This window comes from Notamacropus eugenii, chromosome 6 (assembly GCF_028372415.1).
Source record: "Notamacropus eugenii isolate mMacEug1 chromosome 6, mMacEug1.pri_v2, whole genome shotgun sequence".
In the NCBI taxonomy this organism is placed as follows: Eukaryota; Metazoa; Chordata; class Mammalia; order Diprotodontia; family Macropodidae; genus Notamacropus; species Notamacropus eugenii.
Genome location: NC_092877.1, coordinates 223911824 through 223935882, shown reverse-complemented (window position 1 = coordinate 223935882; position 24059 = coordinate 223911824). Strand labels below are relative to the sequence as shown.

Here is a 24059-nt window from a genome sequence, read left to right as displayed (position 1 = left end):
CTGATATATTTGTGGAGGAGAAATGTATAATACTGGATAGACTGCTACACGTAGAGTTAGGAAGATCTAGGTTGAAATCTTACTCCAAGAATTTACTAGCTCTGTGATTCTGGTCAAGTCAGTGAATCTTTCTGAGCTAAAGTTTCTTCAAATGTAAAAGGAGGGATATTGGAATTGATGCCCTCTTTGGTCCTTTCCAGGTCTAAATCTACAATCTATAATCCTACGTTTCTCTATCCTTGCATTTAAAAACGAGGAATTAAAAACAACAAACGAGTCAGGACAATGGCATTTTATCATACTATACCCTGCAGTACATACTTTTTTATACATATGTTTTTGTGACAATTTTTTAATGAAAAAAAAGAAAAATGTCACTAGCAATCTGCAGTTTGTGAAAGCATTACTTCAATTTAAATATATATAAATATATATATATATTAATTCCTTTCTCACTTAAGTAAGTTAAAATCTAATTTTCAAATTTTACATTACAGTTACTAAATTAAACATAGTAATTTGGCTAATACTGAAGCAGAGATTTCTACTTTGAAAGCCAGCATCACTCACATTAGTAAGAGAAATAGGGGCGCAGGTCACGAAATGCATTTTCTAAAATTGTTGCAACATCTCTTAGTCAATGCAGAAAAAAATTTAAATTATTCCTTTCAGTAGTCTGAACTGAGAAGTAAGACTGACAATGCAGAATTGCTCTTTAGGAGAAGTGTTATAATGCCCAAAATACCATACAAAGACATCCATGAAAAATAGGCAGTTAACAATCAAATGTTCTCTTTTATTCTCTCAGTGTAAAAATGGGACTCAAGTTAGGTCAAATATATATTAAATAAACATATGTTATGTTTGATCAGCTATATATCGACTGTATATCAAATTCATTTAAATGTTAAATCATAGATTACCCTTCCATGATAGAACCTAGTTAATGTGATACATTGTGCTTACTGGACCATCATGATGTTAGCTTTCTTCCTGTGCCAAGTGCATTTGCTTCTGTATTTATGAACAGAAAGTAAATCATATGACCATAAGATTCCAAGATCACATCCCTGAAATGCACCATTAAAATTTTGTATCACATATATTTTTACTTATTTTAAATGGTTTAATTTATGATTTCAGAAATCATGTAAATGATTTTCCAGTTTCAAAAAATTAGGAATCAGACTGTGATTAAGCTGAATTTCTGCAGGTCTATCAATTCTACTTCTCAATGAACAGCAACAGGTATATTAAAGTGGAAACATGAATACTTCAATAGAGATAGTTTCAGACAGCTGTGAAATGCATTTCCAAGTGGGAGTAAGTAGAAATGGCTGATTATTTGAGGGTTGATGTTTTTTTTTTTTTAATTTTCTTATTTTGTTTTAATACCAGAAACTAAAACAAACATGGTATTTTTTTTTCTTGGGTGTGACCAAATACTGTCAGCCATAGCAGTTACTTCTGCCTTTTGTGACTCTTTTTTTTTTAATTTCAAGTATAGAGAAGCATTCTTTTTTTTCCTTATATAAACACATTGCAAAAGGCAACTGTCACTTTTCCTTTCTCATAATGACTGATGTGCTGTTGCATTGTCACAAACAGAAGAGAAAGATTTGGTTTATAGAGCCAATTCAATATAATAAACAATTGGGCATCTATTTGGTGATCAATATCATAGTTGAAGAAGCCTCAGGTAGCTTTTGAAAAAAGAAACTCAATTTCTGCTTACTTTAAAAATCATACAGAGTAACCTAAACACTATGGCCAACTGTGCATTAGAGATATCAATGTGTATAGAAGATATCAAATAAGAAAACATTTGTCAATTTACCATTTTTATAGTATTTCATTTTCTAAATAAATTCATAGATATGCAAAAGACCTTTGATCATATAGAACAAATTGGTATATAAAATGATACACTTTTTAAAAATTATTCTTACTTATTAATTTTTAAATTTGCAAACATTAAATTCTTTGCAAAATGGGGACAGATAGTAGCAGAATACTTAACATATGGCCAATAAAATTGAAATAAATATCTGAAACATAGATGAATGAATCTTTGCTGTTTTAAAAGACTTTGAATGTTGAGTCCAGTTAATTAGAATGTTAATTCAATTATCCTCAATGGTTCCCATCACTGTGAAGGCCTATGACATTTTTACTACTCAAATTCAAAGACTATACTCCAACTCAAAAAGGCATATTATTAATACCTGTTCTTGGTCTCAAAAGAAAACAATAAAAACACACACATAAAAAAAAAGTCAGAGCTGTGCAAGTCACCATGACTACTGGGGAAAATGGATGGATCACAGAATCAGAGATGAAAAGAACCTCATCTAGTCCAACATCTTCATTTTACAGACATAAATTCTGAGGTTCAAGTTAAGTCACATAGGTAGTGAACTGAATACTGGACCCAGGCCTTCTAATTCTAAACCCAGCATTCTATCTTCTGCATTGGGCTGCTTTCAGAAGATATGGAAGTCATCTTTCCTATAAGACAAATACCTCCCATAGGAAGCAGGACAGAAAAACAACCTGAATATGAATCTCTTTTCTTGTGCTTAGAAATGTATACGTAGGACCTTAAACACTTTGAATTTCAGTTCCTTCTTCTAGGAAATGGGAATAATGAAATTTGGGCTACTTGTCTCAAAGAAAAGGGAAGAATATATTATGTAGCAGTCTAGAGAGCCAATAGAACAAATATGTTATTTCTTTCTTAGAATGCACAAAACCATACAACATAGAAGTATTTCTCCTTCCATAAGATAATTTATATCTAAATATTTTAAAATACGTGTATGCTGTGTGCACATATGCACACACATGTATGCACACATTTTCATATAAGAAGGCCTACCTGACAACTGTGTAAAGACCAATTTTAGAAAGAGAACTAATGTGTGAGTGCATGTGCATGCATACATACACAAACACACACATATATTCAATAGATGGGACTGTAATTTTATATACAATATTATGAGTCTGAATAAAGTATAACCAGTTCTTTATATGGATAGAAAAATTAAAATATATTTAATAGAGTTAGAATAGTACAGACCTATAAAATAGAAGCTAATTAGATTAACTAAAGATGTACCTATAATATAAGTATAGGTTGTATAAGTAGAAACTACTTCTTGAATAGGAATTGAAATGAAGGAATATTACATTTTTCTCTCTCTGACATTGTGTTAATAGTAATTGGAAAATTTTCCTGACAGTTAGAACTGTCTAAAAGTAGAATAATCAGGCACTTGAGTAGTGAGTTCCACATCTGTGAAGGCCTTTAAGCACCAGTTAGAGGATCACTTGTTGGAAATACTGGAAAGGCATGGATGGATTGGACTAGTTGACTTCTAAAGTTCTTTCCCACAATTAGATTCTAAGATTTTATGATGCTATGATATATTTGTACAGAATACTAGAGCATGAAAATATGTTTGGTGCAAAAGCAAGAAAAGACTCATCAGAATTTAAGATTAAAGGACAGGCTACTTTAAAAGCTGTTAAAAGACACCCCAACCTGGGGGAAAATATACATTTCTCTTAGGATCCCAAAGTCAAAGCCATTGTTTATTAAATGGCATACAAATACATTTTATGCCTCAATCAATTCATAATACACTGCTTTAAAAATTCTACACACAACAAATGCAGTCATGGTTATATTAAAATGCATTTTTCTTAGCAGAGTGTTATTCCTTTGCTTTAAATAGATAGTGATTTTAAGCCTCTACTTGGTGAAATTTATTTTCTAAAAGAAAAAAAAAACTCTTTACAAAATAAGCCTTAGCAACAGTGATGAAGTACAAATGTCATTTTGGCATATAGAAAATAAATAAGATCATAAAAATACAACACCCTACAAAGCAATATTCCTTAAAATGAATACAGAAGGCAATTTAGTCGGTCTTACACCTTGGGAGTGCCAAGTTATATATTCCAAAGAAAATATCAAAAATTCAGATAACATTTTTATTCATTCCCAAACTAGTCTGAAAATACCTTCATGAACCAAGCTGAAAAGTTCATCTTTTATTCAGAAAATTTTCAGATGATATCATTCTATACTTAATCTCAACTTACTTAAAATCTCCAATCTAATACTGTGCAAAACTATTTGGGGGAGGGGGGGTAATTGATTCTGATAGCATGAAATTCCCATTCTTCATTCTAGGAGTGCTTCACCATCTGGAAGGGGCTATCTAGAAATTCTCTTTTTTTCATTTTTGGCTTTAGGTTTTTTGTTAATAAGTTCTGATCTTTTTACAATAAAATAGTTTTAACTGTGACATAAATATATACATATATACACATACATGTATATATCATACACACACACAAGAATCTAGCCATAGAATGCAGTCACCTCATAATATTAGGATCTACAAAGCATTAAAAATAAATATACCTGTGCATTGAGGTTATCAGTGCAGTGTACCCAGACACACCTATCGACATCAATATATGTATTTTTCTCTTTCCTTCCAAATCTACTTTGTTATTTTAATAAGAGTGAAAACCAAATAAATCTATCTCACACATAGAATACACTTAATGTTCTCAAAGGCAACCCCTCTTAGTAACTGGGTGTAAAATCAAGCAAAAGAGCTGAACACAACCTGATCTTTCACAGGAGGAAGTTGTTTAAGCAAATGCTTTAAATGTAAAAACTGCTCCATAGACCAAGCACCTTGTTTCTTCAAAAATCATTACTAAAATGAGCTTATCACAATCTCCATCATTCAGTGACTGTTTTGCGTAGTGAAATCAACTACTCTCTTTTAATCAAACAAAAAGCAAATCCTGGATGATTTGGCTTCTCCAAATCATAAACTGGATCTTTCACTCAGACACACACATCCCACCCCTATTATCAGATCTGAGAGTAACTGTGCTTCAAATTAGACCTCTTGTCTGTTTCAAGGTCTAGGTTGCAGTCAGGGAGTTCATACACATAAGCCCATTCGCTCACTTTTCCTCAAACCTACAGCTGCTGAAATAAAAATAATAATAAAAGAACCATTCCTTATTTCTGGCCAACAGTGCGATGGAGCTACAGGTCATCTGTCCAACAGCTAAAAATCTAGAGAAATGGGGGAAAGGGTGTAGACCGACAGAAGAGTGGAGGAGAGGGAATAAAAGGAGCTCATTTAGTTAAAATGAATTTTCCCCAAGGACCTGAGACTAGAAAATGAAGACATTATCTAAGGCTGGAGCCTCTGGGAAAACAGGTTCTTAGGAAGGCAGGAAAAGATTTTCAAGTACACCCCCTCCCCCTCTCCCAGGAGACCCAGAGAACAAGTAGGAGTGAGGGAGAACAGGAGCTAGGAGCGCTATAAACTTGCCAAAAGCTGCTGGCCCCGTCAAGTTTTCCGTTGCTACAGGTTGCCCCAGAGAGCAGAATTCCCAGCTCCCAGGGAAAGAAACTGAGGAAGGTAGTAAAGGAAAAGAGGAAGTAACAGACCCAGAGACAAGAGGAAAGGGGGAGCGGAGGGAAACCTTGCAGGGTACCTGAAAGGGACAGGACAAAGGAAGGGAGGAGGGAAGGGAAGAGGTCAATGGGAAAGCACAACACCTACAGACCTTGGCGCCGCAATCTTCGTTTCTTGAGGCCAAAGATGCGCACTTTGGAGAAAATATCCACCAGGTTCCCATTACACAGCCCCCGGTTCTTGCTGGGGCTGTTCCGCCTCCTGCTGGCCGAGGGCCTGTCCCAGTGTTGCTCCCGTGCCTGCCGCTTCTGCCGGATCAAGCCACTAGCGATGGCTGCAGCCATGGTGTGGCTCAGGGACCAGTCCCAACTAGGTTAGGGATGGGAAGAAACGGTGGAGATCAAGGGGATGGAGCAGGAATGGGACAGAGGCTCCTTCCTCACTGGGAAGGAGAGCTTGGGAACCTGGTAGGGAGGACTGGAAATGGGTTGGGAGAGGGGCGCTCAGTCCCTGCTGGGACCCATCTCTATGCACTTAGCGGTGCAAGACACAAGAGCCTTTGGATTAGGTGAGAACCTCCTGGTTTTGCCGCGTTGCCAGGAGGCACAAGTCAGGGGCAGACCCACGTCTTCACAGCCACTCACCCCCACCAGCAACTTGGAGCAGGACTCTGTTGGCTTCACTGGTGCCTTTCACTATGTACCCCCAGCCCCAGCTTTCCACTGCTCCCTCCAGTGCCACTGAAGCTACCTTCTTTCCTTCTTGTGTCTCTCCCAGGCCAAGAGTTCAGCAGGGGTTGGAGGCTAGGTCTCTTGATCCTAGACTCTGAGCTGGCAGAGGAGAGCCTTGGCTGGCGTCAAGGCAATCAGTCATTCACGGAGAATAGCTGGCACCAGGCTTTCTCACTCACAGTACCGCCGCTGCTGCTGCCGCCGCCACCACTGCTGCTGTTGCCATCGCCGCCTCTTAACACCCTGGCTTCCGATGCCCACCGGTCCATGCAGCCGCTGCCGCCACCACTGCCTCCAGCTCAAGACTCCTGCCTGGTGATTGCTAAGTGCTTTTAGAAATCAGCATCTGGAGAGAGCAATCTTCTCCCCAGAGATGTGCAATCAAAGCGCTTCATTCCAACCTTCCCATGTTCCCACCTCTTCTCCCTCATTTATTTGTTTAAAGAAAGAAAGAAAGAAGCAAAGAGGGGATACAGGGGACGGCGGATACCATGAGACTGAGGAAAAGGAGAAAGAAGAGGAAGAGGTGGGGAGGGGGGCCTGTGGTGGTAGAGGAGGGCGAGTTGAAGGAATTTCGGTGCGTTGCTGTGAGTGGGAAATCTCTAGTCTCCAATAAATAGATCCAGCAGCAAATGCTTCCTCAGCTTAGCTGGGCTTCTTGGTTATAATGTGTCTCCCGGTCTCCAGGAACTCTCAGTTCTGGTTGGAGGGCGATGTGCTTTAGCCCGCCTAGGCTAATCCCTGCAGCACTGAATCCCAGGGAGGGGGAAATGGAGGTGAGGGGTGGGACAGAGGGGCTTGGCTCCTTCCACTCCACACCTAGACTACCCTAACTTGTGGGGATCTCCCTTCTGCCACCAGAAAGGACAAGCGTGTCCATTTTGGAATGGTGGTACAGTGAAAGGAGGGAAAGAGGGAAGGCGACAGAGAAAAAGGTGATACAAGCAGGCATGAAAAGACCCCACCCATGAGCCCCTCCTTGTAACTGTTAAAGGAGGGGGCTAAGGCAGCAGCAGCTGGGAAAGCAGCAGCTGGAGAGAATATAGCGCCCAAGGGGAGATTGGGGAAGGCATAACAGAAACACTGATGTTCTATCTCCCCCTCCTCCTGCAGGACAGAAAAAATAAGCGTCCTCTCTGTTCCATTGACAACAAATAGCTAACACACAACTTGAGCTTCTGTATCCCGTAGTCCCGAGGTCATCTATCCCTTGTGGAAATAATTTCACGAAAAAGGAAAGCCACAGAAATCTATCTCCAATGCCACAGACTCTTTCCCCTCCCTGCTCTTCAAGTCTTCCGTCGGTCTAGGACACAGCTCTGCCTTGGGTGACAGTGAAATACAAACACCCGGGAGGGAAGAAGGGAAGGGAGGGGAGAGTAGGTAGGGTTGGAAGAGATACACTTTATGCCTGGCTGGTACAGATCTGTGGTTTCTAGGATACACCACGAGTGACAGATCCCGGCTTTTGCTCAGGGCTTCCTACTTTTTCCTCTTCCTTCTGCCCCATTTTGGTAAACCATCATGGGAGGTAAAGAAAAAGAAATAAACTAAACTCAAAGGCTCCCAATTCATTGTGAAAGGTAGGGAGAGGGAAGAGAGAAAAAGGACTCATTTGAGAGTCTTTATATTATACTGATCACATTTATGGTGAACATTTTAGAATAACATACAGCCCCATTGAAGCCCAGGGGATCTCTTCATATTCCAATATAAAATGACATACACTTTTTCTCTTTGTCTGAGTAAGGTGGAAAGAAACACTTTCAATCATGTCAGTGAAATTAATTCAGTGGGGGTTGATGATCTGAAATCTAGCCATATTTTGCACTTCTCCGTTCAGCTTGTTACCCTTCCCAATTACTGCATCGTGGTCCTGAGTACTTACTCTAGATTGACTTTCTTCTTCAAGAGTAGGAGAATTGAATCAGAAACAATTTAATCTAGGGTGAATATGTGTGGCTTTAGTATTCAGCCTACTAGTTACTAGCCACTGTACTGTGACTTAGGTTGATTTAAGTAGCACTTAATAACAAAATGGTCTGGACCATTTGTTTCTTTCACCTTTCTAGGGTGTGGGCAGAATAATGTGTACTGGAAAGATCTCTGCCTTTTTTAGAGTCAAGAGACCTGGATGGAATCCTGGTTTTACCATTTACTTTATATCTACCTTGAATTCAACTGCAAACATATATGTTACCAGTCTTCAAAGGCAAGCTTCTTGAGTAGTCTGTTACATTTTCTCTGTATCCCCAGCACTCCGTGGAGCATCTTACAAGATAAGTGCTTAATAAATGATTGCAAATTAATTGAATAATTTATTAATTGGGTGCCCATAAGTATATCATTTTTATCTCTCAGATCCTTAATTTCTGCCTCTAGAAAATGGGGATTGAAAGTGGTTGTCCTACCTCTTTCCTACCATGTTGAGATATCAAAGACTTTAAAGACAAAATAAAGTAACACATGAAAGCATCATTTGAATTCAAGTTATTATCATTCTTCCACTCAAAATAGCACACCAAACTATAACACAAAAACATATATGTTATTGACAAACATAGATTTCTAGGAATATAATTCTCATCTCACTTATGTGAGAACTAGGAAAATTTAGGGGTTAATATAGTATTCCTCTGCTTTCATCAACTTTCTGGTCACCTTACTACTCAACTTTTCCTCTATCAACTAATTTCATTTTGGACAATCCCTTTAAACATTCCACCCTATGAAGATATATCTATCATAGTAGAAATAAGTATTGCTAATACTTGAACCATTAATTACTACACATTTAAGTTTCTCAAATTGACAAAAAAATAATCATGGATAAAAAATTACCTCTTCAGATCTCTGTCACCCAAGATTGACAGTTTAATACTCTCTGAGGTCAATCAGGATTTTAGACTCACTTTAAAATTAAATTATCCAAACTAGTTTGTCTGCAATGGGTTTTGATTTGTTTTTAATTGTCAGTGAGGTAAATATAAAAAAGGGTATCATTGTTAAAATGTATAGATCAGGGGACACTAGAAGATATTAGATAGAACCCTAGAGAAGGAATCAGAAATCTTGGTACTAGTGCAGATTCTACCTCTAACTAGTATGACCTTAAGTAAGCCACGCATTCTCTCTCTTCCTCAGTTTCTCCTCCTTCTGTAAAATAACAGTTTTGGTTTATAAGTCTAAAATCACCTCTAACTCTAAAATTTTATGAGCCATTGTTCCAAGCACTGCCTTAATTATGCTTTTAAAAGGCTTGAAATATCTTGAATTTATCTTGAATTAAACTTGTATTGCAATCTGAGTTTGTTTCCATTACTATATTATATTCTTTCATAAAATGCACTTCTATCAACTCAAATATCTTTATAACTCTTTAGATAATTAAAGGGAGATATTTTCCTGCACTTCTTTCTTATGTGTTGCCTCACTCAGTCCCATTTCTTTGCTGCTCATTATCTGTGTGCTCATTAGCATTTGAGTACTGTCTAGATTTTAGCACCATGGACAGAGGTTCAATTCAAGTTGGGTATGGTATTAAAGTGGTTTTCCAGAATGTCAGAACATTGTCCAGATACCAGGATGTCCTTGACACTTTGTTCTAATAAAGCAAATTTCTGTCATTAAGCATATTTTAAGGTGGAAAGGAAATTAAACTTCACAACTCCCACTGACTAATAAGAGAGAGGGTGCTCAAATCAGTTAAGCTGGGGCTAGGGAGGAAAGTACTTTGCATATTCCTTCCTTTAGTTAGAAATTAGCATCAGATGTACTGGTGCAGAGCCAAACATCACTGATTCTTTCACATTTTGCTCATCTGACTTCATGTCATGAATTTCATATAATACTACTGGTCATTTCTATTATGTTTGACATCTGGAGTTAGAAGACAATTGTATGGAGAAAGGGGAAGGGGAGCAGTGGTGGTGAAGCTTAGGTATATGTCTTCCAGCCTGAAATCTATGCTGCTCCACTTCCCTCTCAGAAACATGGCATGGTTGTTTACAGTTTTAAGGACACCAAGGAAAACTCAAGAGAGCCATCTGCTGTCTTAACCTGTGATAAAAATGTGTGCAATGCTAGGCAAAAAAAAAAAAAGAGCTTGGGGCAACTGAACATGTATCCATAAATTGTTATAAATTTTACATCAGAATCTGATTCTTATTTATTAGGCCCTCCCTCAAAACCTGTCAATCTCACTTTTGAATGCATTAAAAACACACTGTAATTCTGTCAGACATTTTGTTTAAACATATAAACAAATGCTGATAATTGATGCCATTAACTTCTATCCTGTAGGCTATTTTATATTATACCATATACTACCTTAATATCAAAGTGAAGGGTGTTTCCAAGTATCGTTCTTACCTTCATAAACTGATAAACTACTTTAAGAAAATCATTTACAATTATTCTTTACAAACATCAATATAAACCTCTGTTAGAGGTACTAAAGGCAGGATGTTCCAGAAAGGCTTGTTAATTTCTGCTGGAGACTACTACTTCTCAACTCTGTTAGCTGCTGCCAAGTGATTCATGGTCTCTAATTAGGGTAGCACAAACATAAATATTAGACTCACTTCAGATATAGAAAACTGAAAGAAGGAAGGACAGAGCACTCATTATCCTCACAGGCTATTCATATAAAAGAGACACATGGCAAATTATCCACTATCAAGACCCTCAAGGAATGATTCTGTGTAGATGATACATGTTATGGGCAGCTAAAAAAAAAGCATTTTTTCCTACATCCATAGTTCCACACTTTTCCAATAAAGGGTAGCTTGATTTTCTAATATTTTCTATGCAGGCAAGATTTGTTATTATAATTAAGCAGAATTCATTTTTATTTTATCTTTCCACTTACACTGTTACAGAAATTGTATATGTTGTTTTTTTCTTGTAGTGTTCAATTTATAATGAATCATTTCACATAAGCTTCCCAAATTTTGATTGAATTCTTCATGTTCACTGTTTCATAAGATATGAAAATATTGCATTACACTTGTATACTACAATTTGTTTTGCAATTTCCAAAAATGATATGTAGATCCATTGTTTCTAGTTCCTGGCTACCACAAAAAAGTGTGGCTACAAATACTTTTGTTTATATGGGGCATTATTTCTGCCTTTATCCCATTTGAGAGTATATTCCCAGCAGAAGGATCTCATGGTAAAAGAACATGATCAGTTCAGTGACTTTTCTCACAACACATTGAATTATTTTCTTCAATAATAACTTACAACTCCCCTAATAATGTGTGTGTCTACCTTCAAGTATCACAGCTAATATTGAATATTTACTATATTTTTGCAATTTTGAAAGTTTTCTGGGTCAAAAGCAAAATCATAGATAGTACAATTTTGATTTATCTTAATGCTGGAAATTTGGAGAAATATGTTGTCATGATTTTGAGAATTTATAATTCTTCCCTTGTAAACAATTTCTTCATAGTCTTTAATCATTTGTTTGGGAATATGTTGTGGTCATTTTGTGCTAATTTCCTAAATATATTGAATAATAGGTATCTAATAGAAATATTTCATACAAAGATTTTCCCCAATTGACAATTTATATCCTTGTTATAGACATCAGTTTTGTTCATGTAAAAGTTTTACAATTTCTCTGTCTCTTATTTAGTTAAGAATTTTCACCTTAGACATAATTGACAACTCCTTAATTATAAAGAGAGAAGACTGAGTGAGGCCCAATCAGAGAAATTAAGTGACTTAACCAAAAACACTATAGTTAATGAAAAAAATTGGGACTAGGATCTATGTCCCCAGGTTTATAATCTAACACTTATTCCATGATGTCACATTGCCTCCTTATCAACTCCTGCCATAATGGCCTAGGTTTCAGAATATTATTTAGGCCCAGCACTAAATTAAACTTTAACATAGTGCTTATTATTTCTCACATCTATTTTTTTAGCTATTTTTGCTTTATTGCACAGAACATATGTTTAATAAATGTTTTTCTATTGTTCTATGGCCAATTATTGATTGATCATTTCCCACTGTAGCTTTTTTTCATCTTTTTCCTGTTTATTGTTCCTAACCTGCTTTGGGTTTGGAAACCACATAGCCAAGCTCACAAATACTTACAGGAAATAAGTTTAAAATACATTCGGAGTGAAAATGCATGAATTTTAATGAATCTCCTTGATAACATTCTTTGTCGCTGATCAAATGTTGCTTTTTTATAAATCTACTTTTAGGATAGTTTTGATGGATAAGCTTGACTGATAACTGAGCTGCAGATATTTTAAGTGTTACCTAATGGCTAGACAGTGGAATATTCCCTTTCATGTGAAATAGTACAATGAAGTAAGTAGAATAAATTAAAATTCTTAATTATATATTAACTACCTTACTGTAGCTATCATCAGCTCTTTTTTTTAAATTATCTAACTTAGTACTTATTTCTTTCTTTCTGGTCACTACAGGTTATTGTCAGAGCTATGGTTATGTTTGTTTTAGGGTATTGAACTGATCCTTAAATTAGAGATGAAAATTGAGACTTTATATTCTCAACTGATATCTTGCCCTCAAAAGTTTTAGAATCTTATCTTTAATGATCTTTATTTCATTCTGAGTAATATTATTTAACAGTAAGTCATAGGTGATGTACTTAACAGAATTGTACACACACACACACACACACACACACACACACACACACACATATTTCTGTTTTTATTTTGCTCATTCAGGGCACCTTTCATTTTAACAACTTGCTTCCTAAGAGAATCAGGCCCATCTTCACACAGTTAACTATTCCCCAAATCTAAATGAAAATTTATATGTTCAAACAGAATTCTTAGCAATAACACCCAGGAATTTTCTTTGACATGAGGAAAAATGTATTTTGTGTTTATAATTAGTATTATATGTGGGTTCAAATTCATTATGAACAGGATAATACAGTTAATGTCAACATAATAGATTTTTGCTCTTTTAAACAAATTTCTTTTGAATAAAACAATAAGGACTGCATTTACCATTACCCCAGAAAAGATCAAGTATGGAACTAGACCTCATATCATCTTAGACACTAGAATCTGTCTTTACTCAAATAAAATGGAGGAGCCATGGGAGAAACCTCCAACCTCACCATTGTAATCATAGTAATAAAGCAGTAAACCAGTAAAAATTAAGGTTTTTAAGCTGTAAGTGCTAGTATTTTTAATGCCTTTTTAAAAACTGTAATTTTAATGTAAGTTTTATTGATTACTTTTTGCTGGAAGATATTGCTACCAATAGGTAACAGTTTTCCATTTCTGGAGGGAAAAAAACCCTGCATAGTATATACTTATGATTTTCTATTTTGACCCCATAAAGAAAAAGAAAGGAAAAATACTGGTACAAAAGGTGTCTTTTGGGGGAACATTCTTTCCAGAAGGAGAAATATCAGATTGTTATCAGTAGATGGCTTAGTTTTGGGAAATAGATGCACACACATGCAGAAACACATACATAAACCCCAATGTTTGGGAGTGGAGCTGGTTTCATAGAGGTAAATTTAGTCACCGACTTCTAAATGCTTATATAAAACTAAATATAGAGAGAGATAGATTTTCTCAAAGTAACAAAGGTTGCAATGTGTTTCTCCTAAGTAGGCAAATCAAAATAAATAACAGTTGTCAACAACATATAAAATGAAGACTAGATCTGATTTTTACTGTTTCTATTGCAGCAAGATACAGGCAGTGACTATTAAATGATGCAAATGTTCTTATGTCTCACAGTTTTCCAAATGAGGGCAGGGCTTCTTCCTGTGTGCATATGAAAGACTGCTGTGTCCTTCCCCAAACCCCTGAGAACAGGAACAGGGAACCTTCAGGCTAGAGTCAGTCTGTCAACCAGAATTTTATTAAGTACTTAACTTTGTGCTAGGCACTGTGCTAAATGCTGAAGATACAAATACATACAAAGAGAAAGACCATCCCTGCCCTCAGAAAGCTTTTATTCTAATAGGAGACACTTAAGAGGGGAGCTGAGAAGTGAGAAGAGAAGGAGACACTCATATGTAAGAGAATAGTGGATAAAGTCAGTGAACAAAGGAAATTTGGTGTGGATTTTTTGCCAAATTGGAGATTCTAAAAAGAACTTAATAATGGGAGAAGGGACATGAAGAAGCTTAATTTATAAAATTTGGGGTCAGTTATTCTAAACAGCTATTTGCCTTAGGAAGTTGATGATCCAAGGCCAACTCCATGGTTCCTTTTCGCCATTTATAAATAGATTAGACATAACTAAGCCTCTTTTCATTATATCTCTCTCTTTTCCCATATATCTACAGCTGGGGATGCTAAAACTAGGCAAAACTTGCTAGTTTGAGATAAATGAGGGAGTGGGAGAAAGAAAGGTGCACACACAGAAGCTTACATAAAAGACCAGTTGTGGGGGATTCTATAGACTCTAGATATGGAATTCCTCAGAACACCTGTCCTTACACTAGTAAAATCTCTCTCTCTCTCTCTCTCTCTCTTTCTCTCTCTCTCTCTCTTTCTCTCTCTCTCTTTCTCTTTCTCTCTCTCTCTCTCTCCCTCTTCTTCTCTTTCCCCTCCCTTCCCTTATTCCCTGTCCTTCTCCCTGTCCCCCCAAGGTTCTTTCCTCCTCTCTTCTTCCCTTTCCCTGCCTCATTTTCTCACACACATACACACAAATACACACACATGCATATGATTACTGTTCTTCAATGACCACTCTCAATAAGTTCACAAAAATGGCCAAAAGATGTTTGGGGGCAGGGCAACCCTTGCATCTCGTAAATAGAGACCTAATCTAACTGCCAAGAGAGGGCAAAGTTCATGGTGAATCAAATGAATAGTTCCTGTACCATTGTTGTGCATTCCATCCTTTGCTTTCATTCTGACTCTAAATTGTGAGTGACTGTGCTGTGGTTTCAGCTTTTACTAAGCTCCTGTGGACTTACTGGCTTTCTGTTTGGACCCTAAATTTCAGAATTTTCCTTGATATCAGTTATAAAAACTCATGCTGATGGCACTACACACACAAATACATAATAAAGATAAACTGTTAAAGATCAATAGTACACAACTAATCTAAGGACCAAACAGATTTAAATAACAATCTCTAAAAAAATAGAAATTACAGTATTACTGTCACTAAACTTTCTTGCCTAGAGACCAGAACTTGTTACCATTTCAAAGATTCCAGTAATCTTTTCTAGCAAAAATTAACAAATAATATCTTGGACAAATGATAAAACTAATATGTGAATGAGCTGGAGCCTAGACAAGAGTAACCGAAGACAGGATGGCATAATGGAAAGAGTGATGGATTTGAGGTCAAAGGACTTGGCTCACGCCCAGGCTCTAGGACACGTTACATATACTACACCTTGGGCAAGTCATCAAATCTCCCTTGCTCCTGTTCTCCTCTCTGTAAAATGAAGTTCTCCAAATGGACTGTTAAGGTTCCTTTCATTTCTAAATGTATGATAGTCTATGTGGTAACAAACACATTCTATATCCAAAATACAAAATCTCACAGGTGTAAAAATGGAAGAAAATTGAAATAATCATGGTCAAGTCTCTCACTTTGAAGTTGAGGAAAGTGATACCTACACCCACAAAAGTGACATTATTTTTCCATGTCCATACAGGTGGTGAGTAGTTGAGCTAAAATTAGAACCCAAGTCCCCTGGCTACAAATTTAGTGCTTTTCCCATTACAACAAACTGTTCCTTTATCTGCAAACATGACTATTTCTATATATGTACGTATGCATGTTGTTCCTATGGTGCTGATATGTATATCTGGGACAGACAGTAGACATGAATATTGGGCTATGCCCAGAATTACAAAGAAAAGTGAGCATGGCACGTGATTTGGGGGAAATTGCAAAGCTCTTTTTCTGGACCCAAGTTTCCCATGAAAAGAAAAGTCCATCTTTTCAATACTAACATTTTACTAGTGTTGTTATATGTCACAGAGTTATAAAACACTACTACCTGCAAAGAATTAATGGTGAGTATTATGTGGAGGGTCACAAAAAAGCAAATATTTTGGAATATGAACAGGTTGCAACTTATAAAGAGAAATTCCAAAGAGAAGTAAGAATATCAAAGAATCATATGACTAGAGGAAAAGATGGGTTAATTAAGTGACTAGAGCAAAGGATGGTGAGTGAATAGCTAGAAAGCTTCAGAGATATTAAGGCCTCCAGCATGAGAAGGAGACCCCGAGGGGGAAACTTTGAGGAGTTAATTGACACTAGTCAGTCAGGATGAGCTGAATCAAAGGGGTTGTAAATTGCTTAGTTGAAGGGGACTGCTGAATAGATGAGATCACACATCCATTTGAGTAGTTTAGTGTGTGTGTGTGTGTGCACGTATGTTTGTATGGTACGCAAAGTAAATACATAAAAGGAGTTGTTTTCATTCGAGTGGATAGAGCTAGCTACAGAGTAGGAAATATCTGTGTTTATGTCTTTCCTACAACACAAAATGAGACCCTGGTCAAGACATTTAACATCAGTACCCCAGACCACTCTCTGGGACTACAAATTTCAAAACAATTGCAAATCTGCTGTGAAAGAGATAGGCTCCTCATCAGGATTTCCGTATATTAATGAAATCACAGGTACAGGCAAGATAAATAGATAGCAAGATAGCTAGCTAGCTAGATACATAGACAGACTGGCAGGCAGGCAGAGGTAGTGATGGCCCACTTATTCAAAGGACAGTTATCCTGTGAACTGAGTGATCATCAAAAATATAGAAGAAAATTTACAAAGTCCTTTACATACATCACCCTAGTTAATTCTTACAAGAACCCTTGGAAGTAGATAATGCAAAAATATCCTATATCCAATTGGCAGATACACAAAGAATCCAAGAGAACTTATTTGCTCACTCATGTAAGTTAGTAATTCACCATGGAGAGAGCCTGATTCCAGATTCACTATACCATCCTGTATATCTTGCACTTTACTCATAAAAGGGCCATTAAGGCCCTGACTCTAAGTCTATTTATTTTTAATTTATTCATAATACTAGCAAGATTAGACAAGGTTATTTCGTTTTCCAATGCACAGAAGAATACAAAAAACAAATGCAAGGGGTCATTAGTGGGGCATTCTGGGAAGTAGGTAGAATGACATCAGCAAGAACCAAGAGCTGACAGTTTATCATCAAACAAGGAGAGAGACACAGACACAAGGTCAGACAGAGCATAGCAGTCTGGAACAATTTTGTGTGGGGGCAAACAACCTTTCTAACTCAATATCCCTTGAGGACATTATTAAAAGTACACTATTTTAATAACTGAAATTGTGGGACATGAAATCATGATTAAATGATATTTGGAAACCTGTGTCATCTATATAAGAAATAAATGTTTACAAATGAGGTGTTTATTCTACATTTCCAAAATAACAGATAACCTGGGTAAAAATACCTTCTTCTTGCCCCCTTTTGGCTCACCCCTCCCCATTTAATCCATTTCATTTGCCTCTGTCATACTCAAAACTGAACTTGGGTTCATGTCCCTGAGGAAGAAAAGTCACTAGCAATTTGTAACTATGTGTGCTTGCACACACATATATATGCATATAAATGTATACATATATTTCAAATGATAGTTATGTCATCAACGATATATTTACCTAGTGATTAGTAAGTGTTATTTACTACTGAAGTTTGGAAAATAGCACAAGATCTTATTTTAATCTCAGTATCCTGCAGTAGAGACAATTCTATGAAGCAGCTAGGTGGTATAGTAAATAACATGTTAGATGGGAAGTTAGGCAGAAGCAATAGAATTGACTGAGAATTTGGAAGCCCACATTCATCTCTAGCTGTGCCTCAGATACTTGTGTGCTCTGTACGTGTTTCTCTCTTTCTTTCTGTCTCTCTGTTTCTCTGTCTCTCTCTCTCTCTGTCTCTCTCTGTCTCTGTCTCTCTCTCTCTCTGTCTCTGTCTCTGTCTCTCTCTGTCTCTCTCTCTGTCTCTCTCTGTCTCTCTGTCTCTCTGTCTCTCTGTCTCTCTGTCTCTCTCTCTCTCTCTCTCTCTCTCTCTCTCTCTCTCTCTCTCTCTCTGTCTCTGTCTCTCTCTGTATGTGTGTGTGTGTGCACATGTGTTTCCCAAGCTCCTGGGGAATTAATGAAAGAATATACCTAAAATATTTTATCAGCCTTAAATTATCTTTAAAGAACTATATCAGTGCTAGTTACTATTACCATGTTCTCTAGAATATCAATATTAGAGATATACAGAGACCTGACATTTAGGTCTGTTTTTTTTTTCTTTTTTGTCTATACTTCTTGTCTTCCATTTGCTGAAATGCTATCAGATGTTGAAGGCAAGGCTCTTAGACTAATACCACCTCAACTACTTTTTTTTGTTATTTACTCATTTCAGTTATGTTCGAACATTTGTGACCCTATTTGGGATTCTCTTGGCAGAGATACTGGAGTGGTTTGACATTTTCTTCTCCAGCTCATTTTATATATGAAGGAACTGAGGCAAACAGGGTTAAGTGATTTGCCCAGGGTCACTCAGCTATCATCTGATTTGAATTCAGGAAAATCAGTCTTCCTGACTCCAGGTCCAGTACTCTATCCACTTTACCATCTAATTGTCCAGCTTTTATCTACATTACCAATGGGGTGTGTGTGTGTGTGTGTGTGTTAGCCCACTTTCTCAGTCTATTGAAGCAAAATTTTTTAAATAATACAATATTTATTGTATTTAAAAAACAGTTTTTAAGTGCATAAAATAAATAGCATTATAATAAAAATAATTGTATTGAAATAGTTATCCATTTCTATATGTGTGCTTATATACATATAAGGAGATATTACATATGTATTATTAAATAGAGATTCTGGGACCCCACGTTAAGAACTTGTGCACTAGGGGAAATCTTTTTCTAGGTGTAATCTGAACAGTGTTATAAAACTCTTTTTTGAGTCTTAGCTAAACTTTGTATCTGACTAAACCACATTTAGCAACACAGTAGCTGATTAATAAATGTTTGCTTCACAAGCCCTCCGCTGGCCTAAATTTGTGTATGAGATGCTTGCAATTGAATCAGTTAAATTAAGGGAATCAGACGTTTGGGATCAGGTACTTTTCCTACTAAAAGGTTACAAAAGGTTAAAATAAGTGTCTTTGGTAGGGATAGCACTATTATAACAACGATGAACACATTAGGAAGTAATACTCCAGACAAGTTTTGATATCAGATGGAGAACGAAGGGAACAGGAAAAAAAAATGTTATCCCACTGGTTTTTTTTTTTTCCCTTTTTTAAGGAGTATGCATTTTAGTCAGATGCAAACTCTTTGAGGCTTTGCACAGAGGTGCTTAACAAACATTTGTTTGATGACATCACTGCGAGGGTCGGCTTCTTCAAAAGCGAATTTGAGGTTCGTATTACCTTTACCTACTTTCAAATTTGTCTATGGCTAGCCCTGCTTGTCTTTCAAATGACCATGTAGGATATTCTGAATCTATGAAGGCAGAAGCTAGACAAGAGTCTGGCAACTTAGAAACCTGTATTTACCTCCAGTTTTGCCTTCCTCCAACCTTTGATTTTGTAGTGAATATTTGAATTTCTTAAGTATCTGAGGAAGCATACCATGTGGTATTAATTGAGGCTTTTGTGGTGTGTGGATGTGCTAAATCCCAGTAGTTTGCAGTCAGATTCTGTCAGGCAGGATAATATGTAACAGGTAGTTTTGGAATTGAGACTGTTGAATAATCACAATCCATTTTCTAGGAAGCATTGGGCTGCCTTCATAACACACATAAGGAAAAAGCTCTGTTCAAATTGGATTAATCCATCTAATATGTGGGAGGTTTATAAGTGATCCATTTGATAATATATGAGATGATACAGAGATATTTTTTAGTGGCTTCTTTCTTGCAACCAAAAATTCCCTGCAGCTATTGAACATGCTCAGTAATCACTGTCAGTTTCAAGTTTCTAAGGAATGAGGGAAAGGCAAGGGAGGGAAGGTAGGAATTTCAAGATAGGAACAATGTAAAAAAAATTGATGACACATGAGAAATTAAGGAACTCTAGAGAAAATGTCACTAATATTTATTATTATTGTTTATTAGCATATTATATTATCATTTATTTTTGTCTTAGTCATTATTAATGATATTATTGTCCTAAGACTCCTAGACACTCTTTTGCTTAATTCATTTAAAAAATATATTTTATTTTTAATTTATGGAATAAAATGAGCACTTCCAAAATATAGTATAATAAAAAGATAATTTCACATGAAACTGCACATCTATTATGTATAACTCACTTTTCCTTTTTAACAATTTTTAAACATTTTATTTAAGGTTTTGATATCCACATTTCATCCCTCCCTCTTTCCCTTTCCCTCTCCCTGAGATAGTAAGCAATCAGATGTAGGTTATACATGTGCAAATGTGTATGACATTTCCATACCAGTCATTTTATACAAGAAGACTCAAATTTAAAAAAAAAAATGAAAGAAAAAAGTGAAAAATAGCATACTTCAATCTGTCTTCAAATAATATCAGTTCTGTCTCTGGAGAGAGTGTGCTTCATCATGAGTCCTTTGGGATTGCTTTGGATCATTGTGTTGCTGAGAATGGAAATGTAATATTGCTGTTACTGTGTACAATGTTCTCCTGGTTCTGCTCACTTCACTCAGCATCAGTTCATGTAACTCTTTCCAGGTTTTTCAGAAATCATCCTGCTTGTCATTTCTTATAGCACAACAATATTCTATTGTAATCATGTACCATTGCTTGTTTAGCCATTACCCAATTGATGGACATCCCATAGATTTCCAAATTTTAGCTACCACAAAAAGAGCTGCTGCAAATATTTTTGTACAGATAGATCCTTTTCCTCTTCATCTGGATGTCTTTGGGATAAAGACCTAGTAGTGGTATTGCTGGATTAAAGGAACTGCAAAGTTTTATAGCCCTTTAGGCATAGTTCCAAATTACTCTTCTGAATAATTGGATGAGTTCACTACTCCACCAAGAGTACATTAGTGTTCCAGTTTTTATGTATTCTCTCCAATATCTAACATTTTCTTTTTTTGTCATATTAGCTGATCTGATAGGTGTGAGGTGGTACTTCATAGTATTTTTTTAATTTGTATTTCTCTAATCAATAGTGGTTTGGAGCATTTCTTTTTCATATGACTACAGATAGCTTTAATTTTATTTTTGTCTGAAAACCACCTGTGTATATCCTTTGACCATTTATCAATTGGAAAATGACTTGCATTTTTATGAATTTGACTCAGTTCTCTATATATCTGAGAAATGAGGCCTTTATTAGAGATTCTCACAATTTTTCCCATTTTCTGCTTTCCTTATGATTTTAATTGTATTGGTTTTGTTTGTGTAAAAAAAACTTTCAAATTTTATATACACATTATATATATGTGTGTGTGTATATTTACATTTTATGTAATATATATGTATATATATATTTATATGTATATTTACATTTTATAACATTCTCTTTATCTTCTTTGGTCCTAATTTCTTCCCTTATCCATAAATCTGACAGATAAACCATTTCATGATTTCTTAATTTGCTTATGATATTACCCTTTATGTGTAAATCATGTACCTGTTTTCACCATATCTAGGTATATGGTGTGAAGTGTTGGTCTATACCTAGTTTCTGTCATACTGTTTTCCAGCAGTTTTTTTGTGAAATGATGAGTTTTTGCTCTAAAAGCTTAGATTTGGAGGTTTATCAAATTCTAGATTACTATGATCATTTACTGTAATGTAATTTGTACCTAATCCATTCTACTGATCCACTACTCTATTTCTTATTCCTTTTAAGTATATAATAAAGTTATCATGTAAATTTCTTTTCCTTTTTTTCTTCCCTCTCCAAAGAGAAGGAAAAAAAGAGAAATTTACCTCACATTCAGTTTTTGTGGCAAAAAGAGATGTTCTACCTGGAATTATTCCTTCCTTCCAGAGACATAACTTAGAATTTTTTCACCTGGGGAAAATTCAGGAGGAGAACAGCAGCAGAGAACAATATGCTATAAGTCCAGCTGTGTTAGGAGAGGCATTAGCCTATCTAGAAGAAAGTTCGGGTTTCAAATACAAGAGGGCTATGCAGGCAGATAAACCACAGTTGAAAAGTTTAACAGCCCCAGAACTTGAGGAGGAGGCCTAGGGACATTTTGTCACAAGGTGGTATGGGGTAGTGAAGGACTATGGGGTAGAGAGATACAGTGTATTCTACAAAGAGAAAATGAGCCTCCCCACCTATTCTACCCCAACCACTGTGAGTATTGTAGAACAAAGACTTGTTGCCACATTGTAGTTAATAGCTATCATGTGTCTACATTGTCTCTCTCACATTCCTAGAAAGTGTGTCAGTTTCATCTTAAAGCACCCTTTACACACTGCTAAAGTCAACAAGTACATTATCTGTAAAGGATTGGATCTTAAACTTTCTGATTAGTAAAACAGATTTTCTAATTCCTTGTAGTTATGCAGAAATCACAAGTGGGGGTAGCAGAGGAGGGGGAGATGGAGGATGGATTTTTGTAGAGTGCACTTTCTTCCTTTAGACACAGTCTTAGATGAAATTTGCTTTGACTATACCCAATATGGCTGATTTTCATCTTTCACATTTTCTAATTTCTAATGCTAGTTTTATTCAGTTCAGTTATTTGGTCCAATAAAGGCAGATTATAAACCCACAGAGAAAAACCCTTCATGAATATATGTGGAGCCGAATTAATTCCTTCTTTCTAATCCTCCCAGGAGCATAGCAACCCTGTTCCCAAAATACCTGAATAGCATATGAGCTAAGCATCCTCCCCTGAGAATTCTTCAGGAAACAGAGTGATGACAGCGACCCACATTGTACATGATTTGGAAAGGTACCAATCAGGGTTTATTACTGCCAGTTAATGATACTCTGAATGAAGTAGGCATAAGCTTCAAGGGGAAATGGCTAGGGAAAGTGTTTCCTCCTCTCTGTGGTTTAGCAGTGTATTATAATTGTTTCTATCATTATTATCTTATCTTTTTTTGTGTGTGTGGCAGGAGTTCAGATAGAAACATTGCAATGACATGTTCCTATCCTGATATTACTCTTTTATTTTGAATGGCCCATGGATTATTGTCCAGGTGGATAATATGACTGCCTTTTTGTAACTCAATAAGAATATTGAGAGGTAAGCTCATTTTCACTATACTGGGAAAGTGTGACTTTTCCCTGAATATATAGACCATAGTTTGTTTCTTCCACCCCAACTATTAGAAATATCAGAGCTCAAATTTTAAAAATCTCTAAGCACAGGTTGATAGTGACCTACTAGATATGATTAAAAAATAAATCTTGTTAACATCTGTGAATATGTTATACAATTATAGAGTACTACATAAATTTAAATGTCCATTATTTTATTTCAACAATGTCATTCTAAAGGAAAAGAAGCCTTTTTTTCCTAGATTACTAGCCCAAATAGTTATATTTGCTATTTTATTGAAATGTTGTTCAAATAAGGCCAATTGAGTCAGAACACAAATGTCTGAAACATTACCATGTTTCAAATATTAGAGGAATGCTAGAAAGAGAATGTGCCAGGAATTTAGTCTTGGCTCATTCCATGGACTAATTCTATGATGGGGGCCAAATAACTTAATGTCTTGAAGCTTTAGTTTTATGATCTAAAATAAGCAGGAGGAGTGCTTCATGATCACTAAGATCCCTTCTAATCTAACACTTTTTATGATTCTACTGCCAGTAAATTGCTGTGGGTCACCTCCTCTGGAGATTATGAAGCAGTGAATTAGAAATCCTGAGTATAAAAAGGGGGACAGGGTGAGAAAGAACAGCATACAGTAAAAG

The 24059-nt window shown here is 36.1% G+C and overlaps 1 protein-coding gene across 2 annotated transcripts in view; it reads right to left on the bottom strand.

Moving 5' to 3' along the window:
• The window catches only part of FGF14 (fibroblast growth factor 14), an 855245-nt gene that overhangs the window by 249110 nt on the left and 582076 nt on the right, over nucleotides 1–24059 (bottom strand). The window contains exon 1 of one of the 2 annotated variants that reach the window (XM_072622028.1): nucleotides 5611–5887. The exons of the other annotated variant lie outside the window; for it this stretch is intronic. Coding sequence (XP_072478129.1) covers nucleotides 5611–5803 — 193 coding nt within the window. The 5' untranslated portion in view covers nucleotides 5804–5887. Of the gene's footprint in view, nucleotides 1–5610; nucleotides 5888–24059 lie in introns of those variants that run through there. 2 annotated transcript variants of the gene reach the window in all.